The sequence below is a fragment of the Phaseolus vulgaris genome, chromosome 2 (genome assembly GCF_000499845.2).
Source record: "Phaseolus vulgaris cultivar G19833 chromosome 2, P. vulgaris v2.0, whole genome shotgun sequence".
In the NCBI taxonomy this organism is placed as follows: domain Eukaryota; kingdom Viridiplantae; phylum Streptophyta; class Magnoliopsida; order Fabales; family Fabaceae; genus Phaseolus; species Phaseolus vulgaris.
Genome location: NC_023758.2, coordinates 22231439 through 22245042, shown reverse-complemented (window position 1 = coordinate 22245042; position 13604 = coordinate 22231439). Strand labels below are relative to the sequence as shown.

The 13604-nt window shown below is 37.1% G+C and overlaps 1 protein-coding gene across 1 annotated transcript; it reads left to right on the top strand.

Annotated features, from left to right (window-relative positions):
- Positions 1–1784: 1784 nt before the first annotated feature.
- LOC137810922 (phospholipase D delta) lies at positions 1785–9667 on the top strand. Its single transcript, XM_068612420.1, has 10 exons — positions 1785–3033; positions 3133–3249; positions 3970–4164; positions 5310–5612; positions 5716–5784; positions 5951–6098; positions 6614–6762; positions 7571–7723; positions 8584–8784; positions 9185–9667. Exons 1-10 carry the CDS (start codon positions 2086–2088, stop codon positions 9479–9481), a joined length of 2580 nt encoding a protein of 859 aa, XP_068468521.1. The 5' UTR covers positions 1785–2085; the 3' UTR covers positions 9482–9667.
- The last annotated feature ends 3937 nt before the right edge of the window (positions 9668–13604 follow it).

Sequence of the window (13604 nt, the reverse complement as noted above, 5' to 3'; positions counted from 1 at the left end):
CCTGTTTAGAATGAATTGTTATCAATATTTGTTGAAAGGTGTGACAAAGGTTAAGTTCGAGATACTACACCACATTATTTTTGTGTGATCTTTTGTAGTGTGGGAAATAAACATCATATGGTTCTTTCCTCCCAAAAAAGGGACAATGTAAGTTCTTGTTGGTAGGAATTGACTATTCGATTGAGGCATAACCTCTAACTTCTATCTCGGTAATAAAACATCTGGAAATTTATATGGAAGAATATTGTGTGTCAATATGTCATACCTCATTCAATGATCATAGATACAAATGATAGTTTGTTGACTAAGGCCTAATTGATTTTTACGAAGGTCTCAAAATTCATCACATCACCAACTCGGTAGAGCCCACCAATACCAACGGTCAAGTTGAGACTAATAAGAAAGTGATTTTGAACAAGTTGAAAATTTATGAGACATATCAACTTGAGCATCTCTCAAACAAAATATTTTTTAAAACATGGAATGTGACAATATCAAGGTTTATTTCAATTAAGTTCAATGCTTTAAGTGCATTCTTTCCTCACTTGATTTTTTGTCCACAGTGAAAGTTTTGGTTGAAAAGATTTTGAGAAGACACAAAATAAAATTATTTTTCTTGTTTAAATATTCAAGTTTTGTAGTTAGATTCAACCAAAAAAGTTTCATCACGACATATATGTCAACTTATGTTAGGCAAATACTTCCTACACCCAATCATTTTTAACCTGCACCAAACATATTTTTTTAATTTCTAAAAATGCCCTTAATTTTGAAAATAAAAATCCGGAATTGAAAATAATATATTTTGGAAAAATAAATCCAGAAGTGGTTATTGAGTTTCGAAAATAAAAATTTGGAAACAAAAATTAAAATTCTATTTCGGACAAAAAAATCTAGAATTAAAAATAATACATTCTGAAAAAAAAAATCTGAAAAAGAGATTATTGTGTTTCGAAAATAAAAATTCGGAAACAAGAATGAAAAACCCATTCCAGATAAAAAAATCTATAATATAAAATTCCGTTCCGAATAAAAAAATCCGAAACACATATTTTGAAATTTCTTTTAAAGACAGTTTCCTCTTTTCCACTGAAATTTATGATGCAGGAAGCAATTGCCCTTATGTTAAAAAATCGCCCAAGTAAATTTTTGGATTAGTTCCTCTTGATTACCTTATCATAAGTATTAAAGAATTTAGTTAAAGAAGTTTCGCAAATAGTGATCCTTCCAAATATCTTAAGAAATAAAAATAATTTATGTTTCTCAAATGAGTTAATCCTCTTCGCCACCTTAAATTGATTGAAATACACAAAACGAAACTATAAAAAATCATTGACACATTTAATAAAAACAAATACAAAGTTATTCGAATAAAATAAAAATTGGCATTAATGGATCGGTTTCGGTAGTCACTTACAACATAAAGCATTCACTTACAAATGTATAAAAAATTAAAATAAAAAATCTAATATATTATATATAGTTGAGACTCTTAGTATCCAACACCATTGACCTGATCCATATCGTTTGACTAACGGCATCTCGACAAATAATAAAAAAAAACAATAAATGATATCGAAAAACTTTCCCAAACACATGTAAACAATTTAAAACAACAAATAAATAAAAATAATTAAAATCCATTAAAATATGATAATTAATCCGTATTATCATATTAAACAAAAATAATCTTAAAAATAATGTTATTCTAAACCATTAAATAAAATTTACATTTTTTACATATTAAATACTCAAGCAACGTATACTAAAAAAAAGAAGAAGAAAAAGATAGAGAGAGAAAGGGCCATTTCCCATTGAAGAAGAAAAGATGGTGATAAACTAAGAATGACATGGAATAGTGTGATGAGCCAGCACAGAAAGACACACTGTCCCTCGCGCCACGCAACACAAATCCAAAACCAGAAGCTAACAAAAACGCACTCTAATTCAAACCAAACCACCACGTGACTTCACTCCCTTGGTTCCACGCTATTCCAAAATCTTTTCTAGTTTCGGCTTTTACACTAAAAACCCTCGTTCGCTCCCGGGTGTAAATTCAAAACTATACACTCGGCGCACGGGAACATGGCGGACACTGCCGGCGACGACAAAGGCGTTACCTATCTTCACGGCGACCTCGATTTGAAAATCATCGAGGCGCGTCACTTGCCGAACATGGACATCTTCTCGGAGCGTCTTCGCCGCTGTGTAACCGCCTGCGACACTATCAAATTCCACTCCGACGACCCGGCCGACGGTGGAAGCCAGCGGTCGCGGCAGCACCACCACCGGAGGATCATCACGAGCGACCCGTATGTGGCGGTTTCGGTGCCGCAGGCCACCGTGGCGCGCACGCGCGTGCTGAAGAACTCGTCGAACCCTGTGTGGAACGAGCGGTTCCACATCCCGCTCGCGCATCCGGTCGTGGATTTGGAGTTCCGTGTGAAGGACGACGACGTTTTCGGCGCGCAGACCATTGGAACCGTGAAGATTCCGGCGCAGCAGATTGCCACCGGCCAGTTGATTTCCGGCTGGTTCTCTGTAGTCGGACCGTCTGGGAAGCCGGTGAAGGCGAACACGGCGCTGCACGTGGATATGAAATTCACGCCGGTGGAGAAGAATTTGCTTTACCAGCGAGGCATTGCGGCGGATCCGGAGCATCGCGGAGTGAGGAACACGTATTTTCCAGTGAGAAAGGGGAGTTCGGTGAGGTTGTATCAGGATGCGCATTGTCCAGATTCTGGCGGAGGGAAGTTACCGGAGGTGAAGCTTGATAATGGAGAGGTTTATAGGCACGGGAAGTGTTGGGAGGATATTTGTTATGCCATATCTGAGGCTCATCACATGGTGTATTTGGTGGGTTGGTCGATTTACCATAAGATAAAGCTTGTTAGAGAGCCTACAAGGCCATTGCCACGAGGTGGCGATTTGACGCTTGGCGAATTGCTGAAGTATAAGTCTGAAGAAGGGGTGAGAGTGCTGTTGCTGGTTTGGGATGATAAAACTTCGCACGATAAGGTTTTCCTCAAGACGGTTAGTCTTTTTCTCTAATTGGCATTTCACTTCATTTCGTTTTTGTAATCAGCGAGAATGCTTGATTAGTTGCTGATTGCTCTGATTCTTTTTGTTCAGACTGGTGTGATGCAGACTCATGATGAAGAAACCAGGAAGTTTTTTAAACATTCTTCAGTAATGTGTGTTCTGTCGCCTCGGTATGCCAGCAGCAAGATGAGCTTCTTGAAGCAACAGGTAAGTGTTTGGATCATTCAGGGTTTGATCCACTTTTCACTCTAGAACAATTCCACAGTACCCAGGGATCAATTTCTCATATAAAATCTATTAAGTTCTGAAAATTGTTTCCGAAACAAGTGTTTTAAAAACCAAAATCAGGAACAGAGACCGAGACAAACTCTTATAAAACAGAAATGTACACTGTGAAAATGTAGTCAGGGAACTTACTCTTTCAAATGTACTAACTAAGGGAACAATCAAACGTTAGAGAACAAAAAACTCTTTCTAAAAATAGTAAACCGACTAGGCCTCAGTAATGTCATACAAGTTTTGACTTTGGCAACCTGCCAATGATGATTTGATGGTTGCTGTGTTAAATGATAATAATGTAGTCAATTCTTGTTGTCTTATGGATTTTGTATATTGCCTCTTGTCGTTTGTATTTTGTTGTCTCATAGACTTGATACGTCCCTCCTGTATGTTGTCAGGAGATAGGATTCTTTGTGAGCTAGTTTTCAGTGGAGTCAAATTGAAATGCCCTGTGTTTTGTGGCCTAAGCTCTAAACTGTGGGTATGTATTTTGTAGATGCAAATTTTAGCATGGGAAATATACTTTCACATGTTTATTTAACTGTTTGAAGTTACAAGATACCTTTCCGCCTGTAACTTTAGTCATAGTTAAGTTTTCTTGTCTTCTGAGATAGTTTCATGGAGTTGTTTTTATATGCTATTATACAGGTTGTTGGAACGGTCTTCACACACCACCAAAAATGTGTGATCGTGGACACCCAGGCTATGGGGAATAATAGGAAGATAACTGCTTTTATTGGAGGTCTTGATCTATGTGACGGTCGCTATGACACACCCGAGCATCGTCTGTTTCGTAATCTTGACACTGTATTTTCTGGTGATTTCCACAATCCTACATTTCCTGTAAGTTTCAGCCCAATTGGGCATATGAATTTGCTGACTGTTTCACTTGTTCTTTGATTTATTAGGAATAGGACAGTTATGTTTTTCACTATTTTCAGTATAACTTTTTTTGGTTATATTATTCACTGTGTCTTGATTGAACCCATGGAGGGAATAAAAATTGTTGTGTGGACACTCTATTAATCCTGATTTTCCGCCAAATACGCAGTAGCTTCTGACTGGAAATTGTATTATGTAATATCATTGATAGTGCCTTAGGGGAACCCCATAGTTACAGGGTTGAATTAGGTACACCATTAGATTCTGTGAGTTCCTGTTTAAATACTCTGATGTGGCTTTTTGGTCACCAAGTATATTGAAATTTCACCACAGAATTTGTATTTTGTAATATTGCCCATAAGCACCTATAGTGTGGGATTAGAAGAGCTACACCATTTCAATTGTTGGGGTTTATTACCAGAACTTAAAATCCCTTTCCAAATGCCCACCTACCCACAACCATTGATTGCAAATTTGCACTACCCAGAAAAGAAAAGATTATTTTGCGGCAATGATAGTATAGTATCTGTGGTGTGTGGGCTGTTGAGGGATGTTAGTCCACCAGGACTGAGTCTAGGTTATTGAATCGGCTTATAGGTTATGCATTAATGCCATAACTACAAGTATTTTATTGCCTTTCTTGAGTGACAAAGTCTCAGTTGTGATATTTGCTTCCATATGACTTTCTAGAACAATCTTAGATATCAAATTTACCGGACTCAATCTGATAATCAAATTCTAAGGAGCCAATTGTAATTGTTAGGTCCAAACCTCTAATTCCTTTTGATATGCTGCCCGGTGGCCTTGTTTGTAGGAACAAGTTAAAGATTGGTAATAACTATGTTTTATGTAGTATTTCGTCCTAATCATAGAATAGGTTAATTCTTTGTTGTAGATTGCATATCTATGAATTATTGAGTGTGGAAGTCAATTATCATTTGCTATTTTTACATTGTAGGAAGTATTGTTTTATGTTTTATTACAATGTGGTAATACTTGCCTTTTCTTTTTCTCTCATGTTTTTTCCAACAACAAAAAGTGGAATCATTATCTGATTTGTTGTTTGTTACTTCTCAGCTCTCACCCCTCTTATATATTGTGTATAGGCTGCATTAAGGGCTCCTAGACAACCGTGGCATGATTTGCACTGCAGAATAGATGGACCTGCTGCATATGATGTTCTTATTAATTTTGAGCAGCGATGGAAAAAGGCAACTAAGTGGAGAGAGTTTGCAATCCTTTTCAAAAAATCCTCTCAATGGCATGATGATGCTTTGATAAGAATAGAACGCATCTCATGGATATTAAGTCCTTCTGTTTCCACAAAGGAAAATTATACAGTTGTTCCAGAGGATGACCCTTTAGTATGGGTTTCTAGTGAAGATGATCCTGAAAACTGGCATGTTCAGGTTGGAGAATGCAAGCTTAGTTCTGAGTAACTTTACATGACTGCCATTCTTTCTTGACTTTGGATGTAATTCGTGTCATTACATTGTTTTCCAACTCTTACAGATCTTCCGCTCCATTGACTCAGGGTCCCTCAAAGGATTTCCCAAACATGTTGATGTTGCTCTGGCCCAGGTTTATATACTTTCTTGTTCATCCTATTTTATGAAAACTCTTGATATATTAACTGAAACTCTATACAACATGTTTAGACCTGAATATATATTGAGTTTAGAATCTTATATATGGAATTGATTAGACCTGTATCCCACACTTTCTAATTAATAAAATTTGTATGCAGAATCTTATTTGTGCTAAAGATTTGGTCATAGACAAAAGCATTCAAACAGCGTACATTGAAGCAATCAGATCTGCTCAACACTTTATTTATATTGAAAACCAATACTTCATTGGATCATCGTATGCATGGCCTTCCTATAAAGATGCAGGTTAGGCTTAAAATTTCTTGGTTCTTAAAAGCAGGATAATTTTCTGTATTTTATGAGTTGGTTTACTCTGTCTGCCGAGAAAGGACATCCTGTAAAATTTGATTCATTGATCTTGAAGGGAAAAGAAAAACAAAGTTGTAGGCATTGATTTTGAAATTTATATTTCTTTCAGAAGTTGATTAGATAGAGGAAATAATTGTTGGTTTGACGTGACTTGAGGCCAAATCTGAATAAATGATGATAATAATGTCACTATATTATTTTAATTTAGTCTGGAAGAACTCTTCCTCCTAAGTCTTTCCAATCTTCTTCTCTGTCTTAAGAAAACTTCTTTTATTAGGTTTCTTAATTAATTAATGGTATTATTTTATTTGCTTTGGTAACTATTTGACTTGTTTCTACCCTTGTTCATAAGATATACTTTCAAAATCATTGGTTTGTTTCGTTTGCCTGCAAAAGAAAAAGAAGAAAGCAATTAAAGATGATAAGATGTCTCATGTGTCTTCTGATGTCAGGGGCTGATAATCTCATTCCAATGGAGTTGGCACTGAAAATTACTAGTAAAATCAGAGCTAAGGAAAGGTTTGCTGTCTATGTTGTTTTACCAATGTGGCCGGAAGGTGATCCAAAAACTGGGGCTATGCAAGAAATCCTCTTTTGGCAGGTATCAGACTGTGTGTATTGTTTTGAAGTTTATTTTCCAATGATGAAAATTTAGAATTTATGAATATTAAGGATTCTGCTTTTCTAAGTACACTTTATAGAGTACAGTGTACTTGTTGATCAGCAAATCAAGGGAGTGGGTTCTCACAAATTCTGATTGGAACCAGAATAGGAATGGTAAAACAAAAGTAATATTAATAATGAATTAGAACTATATCAGAGGTATGAGCCTTTGTTACAATGCTGCGTGCTGGGAAATATGAAAATGGAATTGGGGTGATGGCTGGAGAATAGTTCCATACAAGATGAACAAAAGAAAATAATCATAACAGAAATTGGGAACCCCTTTCCTAAGGAAAAAACTTCTTCTATACTCAGCTAGCCAATATTGAAATACCAATTTCCTCATTTCATTCCTAATTACGGTAAGGAAGAGACATTTTATTAGATAATATCTTTTTACTCCATTTTGATTCAAATTTCCTTGTTAGCATTCCAATAGTAGATGTTATTCTTACCCTTCATCAAAACACTTTGTTCTGAATTCTTGATACATTTCTTTGTACACATGTTTCTTTTCCATTTCCTCTGCACCCTCACTAATGAGCCTACCAAATACTTTTTGTTTTTTTTTCTGTGGTTGTATCTTATCAAAATCAACCATTTATTTTCATCAATGATTACCAAATTTTTACTCTCTAATGAGCTCCCACTGTTAAAGGATCTTTCTAAAGCTTAGTGCTCAAAAGATTATAAATGTAACAAAAAATGAAAATATTTATTCTCAATTCTATGTTTTTGGTATACAGGGCCAAACGATGCAAGCAATGTATGACACAATTGCTAGAGAATTGAAAGCAATGCAAATTTCTGACGTGTACCCACAAGATTACCTCAATTTTTATTGCCTTGGAAATCGGGAAGACTTGAATGAAGAAAATTCAAGCACAAATGGTGCACAGGTGATTTTCTAAAATAATATTATATCCATCTTGTTTATATCTTCAGTACACCATAATTATTTTCTTTTAAGCTTTTTTAAAATGTAGTTGATTTACATAGTAGACCATACAAGGTTGTTTTATATCCTAGATCGTTATCTGCCACAGTCCATGATGAAATTTTCTGTACGACAATAATAGTAATCTCTTGTCAGTAATATCACTTTACTCACAAAATTTTAAATTATTGTGTCTTTGCCCTAAGCTCATAGTAAAAATCATTGGTTACTTTATTTCATCCATCAGGACTCATAAAGGCAGCATCTTCTAAATCAGTGTTGAATTTTATTTGTCCATTGTAATATGCAACATTTTGGTACAAGGCTTTGGCCATTTTTGGAGTGAACATAACACTATAATCTTCTAGTTTATCCCTTTACTTTATACTGGGACTCCAAATGAAAATAGCAAGCGATATGCAATTGTGTGTGGATGTTCACCCAGGCTTCATTTGCAGTCCTTCACTTAAATCTGCTCATAGTTAAAAAGCCATTAGCTTTTGCTTTCACTATGCTTATATGATATGATAGCCTTGACATATGAATTAATATGTCAGTCTTGTAATGAGCTTGGCTACTAATATACTTATATTCTATGATCAAATAGTGCAAAAGTTGTTGTTGGAATCCCTCTTTTCCCAGTTGTACACTGGTCTAATTAGATGATATCTTTTTATTCCATTTTGATAGTAGAGATTGTGGATACATTTTTTCATTGTTATATATCTCCAATATCTCAACTTCTGGAGTACTTATCATGTTCTCTTACGTATTAGACAGTGAACAAAAATGGGTTATGTATGAGTATATTTTTCTTGTCAGGTCTCGGGAGCATATAAACACCGCAGATTTATGATTTATGTGCATGCTAAGGGAATGATAGTTGATGATGAGTATGTAATAATTGGATCTGCTAATATAAACCAAAGATCTATGGCTGGTACTAAAGATACTGAGATAGCAATGGGTGCATATCAACCCCATTACACATGGTCAGCTAAGCAAAGACATCCACGTGGTCAGGTTTGTATTTCTCCCTAAGCTTTTATTCTTGAAGCAAATTTTCTAATTGTAAATCTTTCCATCCAGCCACAGATGTCATGTATTATTTTATCTAAATCGATTAAAAATCAAATATATCAAATTACTGGATGATTTCTAGGCATATATAGACCTGAAAATCATCCTTATCTTCTACTGAATGTGAACCTCCCAAATTATTGAATCACTAAATGGTGTCATGGATAGGTAACCAAATAAAAAACATTGGTAGTTGATGTTCTACCTATGCATCTCTAGTACCTTGTCTGTTTGGAGAAAATTGACTGATGCCTTAATGGTTTGAACCTCTTAGCTTTTGTGTGCCAATATGCTATGTGATATTATATTATATTTATTACATTCAATGGTTTTGTTCATGCAGATTTATGGTTATCGAATGTCACTTTGGGGAGAGCATCTTGACATGTTAGATGAAACTTTTGAGGAGCCGGAGAGTTTGGAGTGTGTGCGTAAAGTGAATGCAATTGCTGAAGATAATTGGAAATTATTCACTTCTGAAGATTTCTCACTTCTGCAAGGACATCTTCTTAAGTATCCTATACTGGTAGATTCTGATGGAAAGATTAAATCCCTATCCGACTGTGAGAATTTTCCCGATGCAGGCGGTAAGATATTGGGTGCTCACTCCACAGCAATCCCAGATATTCTAACAACTTAAACTCCTGAATTCATGTTGTGAAGATTTGTGACGTGTTGTTGCCTGTCCCTTCCTGAGAAAGATGACAGAAAAAAAGTTGGGTGAGGTTATGTAGCTTTCTGTACTTAAATTTATTGTTCATTTCATTTGTAAATCTTTCGCACCGAATTGATTCATATTTTGAAAAGGATCACCTGTTTATAGATAGTCTGTGTCCGTTATCCTGTCATTTGTTTAGTTATATTTTTATGCATCTAAGCTGTGCATTGCATCCCCCAATGAAATACACTTTTTTTTAAGTAGCAAAATCTCCAGGTGGGTAATAAGGTTGTGGGATATAGTGGAAGATGGTAATATTCAAACTCCATTATCTAAAAATCCAATGGTAGCATAACTTAGAAGTTATACTAACGAAATAGTAAAGGAAAAACACTTGTCATTACAAGTACATGATGATATTCTCATAAAGATTGTTTCTCTGGAAACTGCCAAGAAAACTTAGAATAATTTAAAGGAGTTTAAAGGGAAAGATAGGACAAAGGAGTTTCAAGGGAATGATAGGACAAAGAGGATGCTTGTTTTAAATCTGAGATGAGAATTTGAACCTATTAGAATGAAGGATAATGAATCTATTAAATAGTTCATCGTGATCCAAGTGTATTGGAGAAAATTTTGATCTGTTTTACTAAGAACTTTGAATCAAATATGTCCCCCCTAGAAGAGAAGTAACCACATTTAATAATTCCAAACTCTAAATGGAGCTAGTGATGATAAAAGTTTATCCAAGAGCAACAATCTGAAACAATGGTGACAGCTGGTTCCAAAGGAAGTTTTATCAACACTTCTCAAATTATTGACTGTGTGGGTTCATCTATAGTACACTGCTTCACTTCACAAAAGATGATTATGTGGTCCAAAGTGGTGCCTTTGTAAATGGCATCTACGTGGACTAACTCCTCTAGAGTTCTTCTAAAATCTAATAAGATTTATTATTTTCTATCCATTGAACTCTATCTATTTAGAAAGATTGCTTGATAAAATCAAATATGTGGACGTTTGCCCTATTTAAGATGACAATAATGGAGAAATTTAATTTTGAATAATTTTTTTCTTCTCAATCTGTATAAGTAGAAGTGAGTCTCAAACTCATGTATTTTATAATTAAATTTTCAAACAAAAGATCGAAAGTATATTTATTTAATAAAAACCATTTTTCTTTATTATATAATAATAAATATATGAAATTGGGAAAAAAATTATGTAATTAATTATTAATTTGATGTAGTAGGCAAAGCTGAAGTTATTATCACCGGGAAATTTTTAGTGTTAACATGTCATCATAAAATAGAGATATTACTTTCTTTTTTATTGTTTTGTAGTTGACTGAATGTAAACAAAAATTTAATAATATAAATGAATATCTAATATGTTTATTGAAAGAGAGTAAGAATAAATTGAAAAGAAAAAAAAAACCCTAAGAGTTCATACTCGTCTGTTTAAGTTATTTTGCTATAAACATTTTTTTTATAATTTTTCTTGTATTTTTAATCTTTTAAACTCAATTAATCTTCCTTTATTTAATTTTATTATCAATTAATGAAAACATATGCACTTTTGCATATTTACATTCGTTCTCGAACGGGGTTGGGGTCTAAAAAACGATTGAAACTGCTCCTCTGCTTTTTTAGTCGGTTGTTAGTTTGTACTTACGTTTCTCTCCAAGCAAGCTCCTTCCTCCCCTCTATTCGCTCCACTCCTCGACCTTCACGTAGTCTCAACTTGGATGGTACCTGCAGAAGGCACTTTGACGTTCAAGTCAAATTTAGTATTTGACACTCGATATTCTGAGTACTGTGTAATGATGTACCTGGTTCTTGGAATTTGTGTTATTTATATTATTTTGGTGAACCTTTCTTATTGGCCGGCTTAGAGAGCTGGATAACGTTTAAGAATACATTACCTAGCTCTTAACTGTTGATTAACTTCACTAATTCTGCTTAAGCGTAATTGGTTGTGAGGTGTCGGTCGGCGTAAGGACCAAGTTCCAAGCCATGGTGTCGGTCGTGCGGATCCTACCTGTACACTTGCCCCCAGGCTTGAGGGTAGTTGCTCCGAAGAGTCTTTGTCTGAGATCTATGCGACGATTGGGCTTCCCGAGGTTTGACGTGACGTTGGGCGGCGCATGGACGCGTGATGTGATGTGCATTAATGTGGGGATTTTTGGTGCCATTTGACGAGAACTGTTGGATCGAGGGATCAAACGGTTGAGATGGATGTGACGCTTTGTCTCTCAGGTCTCTCCGAGGCTATAAATAGTGGTCCCCTACAATGCTGAGACACTGCTCTTGCTCACTCAGACATCCAAAATCTTCACTCATTCTGGTGTGTTGCTTATCGTACGACCTGAAAGGTTAGTCATGTCTTCCTCCCCCTCCTCCTCCTCTTCTTCTTCTCTTTCATCTTCGTCTTCTTCTTCTCTCAATTCCTTTGTGACCGAGCCCTTATCGGTCGGGGCAATTCAGACATTGCCCCCTTTTGAGGATGTTGTCCGGGGGGACAATCTGGAAGGTGCTACCGACCGGTCGGATTCCCACGAGTAGTCGTTTCCTGTCTTGGAGCTTGACTGGGTAGACTCCAAGGTGGTTGGGTTTACTTCTACCTTTTTGAACGAGTCCTTCGTTTCTTCTCTTTTGGGGAGGGTCCCGATTTTGAAGTTAGATGCCGACGATGGTATTTTGACCGTTAAACCTTGTCGACCGACCGATACAATATGTATAAGTCAGTCTCCTTCCAAGTGTCATTTTTTTTTCTTTTTGTACTCTTGTTTGTTTTTTGATTTACACGTTTTCCTTTCGTTTGATGATTTCACGATGGACGTCCTTTCGGCGCTCAACGTGGCTCCTTCCTAACTCCACCCGAATACCTGGACGTCTTTACAGACCTTTCGTTTGATATGTGATGTCTACTGTTTGTCTCCCATTCCTGCCACCTTTCTCAGCTATTATACCACCCACTTGGCCGAACCTGTTATTTGGCATTCGCTTGTCAATCGGTCGGGTAACGTTCTTTTTAAAGTCTTCACTACCTTTTCAGGGGTAAATTCTTCAAGGTTCTTATTCAACCCGTGGGCACAAAATACTTTTTTTGACGAAGTCGGTTGGTCCAAGTTTCCTATGTTTTGAATAAAGAATCTTGTCAAGTTTAAAGAGTGGACCCGTCCGGCCTTGAGTGCCGAGGAGCGAGATATGTACTCTCTTTTTGATAAGCTCCCGAGAAGGCTCCCTACACGGAAGCTGTTAACCATGTACAAGTCGTCTCACCGTTGGACAGCCTTCCAAGGTATGTTTGGGTTGTCTTTTATCTCGGTCGTTCTTGTGGTATTTGACTTATGCGTTCTTTTTCTTGATGCAGAAACCATGCATAACGAGGTCCCCCAAGCAGACGACCTGTGAATGCCTTCCGTGCAAGGGCTCTACAATGGGGCCGAGGTCGGGGCAACATTGAGACCGTGGCTGCTGACAACCCCTCATTCCTCGGTGTCGGCCCCTCGGCTTCATCTTGAAAAGGCAAGAAGAGTGCGATGAAGGGGGGGTAACATAACCACCACCACACGTTCTTTGGGCACCATGCCGACCCCTTCTCCTCATCCTCCTCCGATTAACCTTGACTCTCCCCACCAAATGATGATTTTGACCGTCCATTTGCTGTCATTGGGCCTGCACCCGAGGCTTCGAAGTCACCCCTATCTTTACTAGGGGGTGACTTACAACTTTCTAAGGGAGTCAGGGTCGACCTAACCCCCATCGCGCAAGAGTTATTCCGTGTTATTCCCGAGGAGGACTTGCTTCAGGGCAACATCGAGTTGTTCTGTCGGGGTGTCGTCATGGTTCGCCTGGGTATTGATGTCCGAGGCAGGCGAGTCAAGGAGATGTCCCACCTCGAGCATGAGCTAGCCGAGGCTTCAAGCTCTTTGAAGCAATCCCTGGAGGCGAACTCGACCTACAAAGGAAAAATGATCCGAGCGGCTGCTGACTTAGAGATTACCGAGACCAGGGCGGCTTAGGTGGCCAAGTTGAAGAAGGCCTTGAAGGAGGCTGAAAATAAGATCTCGGTGCTGGAGGCCAAGAACTCGAAGTTGTGGGAC

Bases quoted from the DNA above. Each gene is read 5' to 3' on its own strand.
- LOC137810922 (XM_068612420.1), top strand. From the start codon at position 2,086: ATGGCGGACACTGCCGGCGACGACAAAGGCGTTACCTATCTTCACGGC. The intron at 5,785-5,950 runs GTTTATATACTT...ATTTGTATGCAG, and splicing joins TTGATGTTGCTCTGGCCCAG to AATCTTATTTGTGCTAAAGA. The intron at 6,099-6,613 runs GTTAGGCTTAAA...TTCTGATGTCAG, and splicing joins GCCTTCCTATAAAGATGCAG to GGGCTGATAATCTCATTCCA.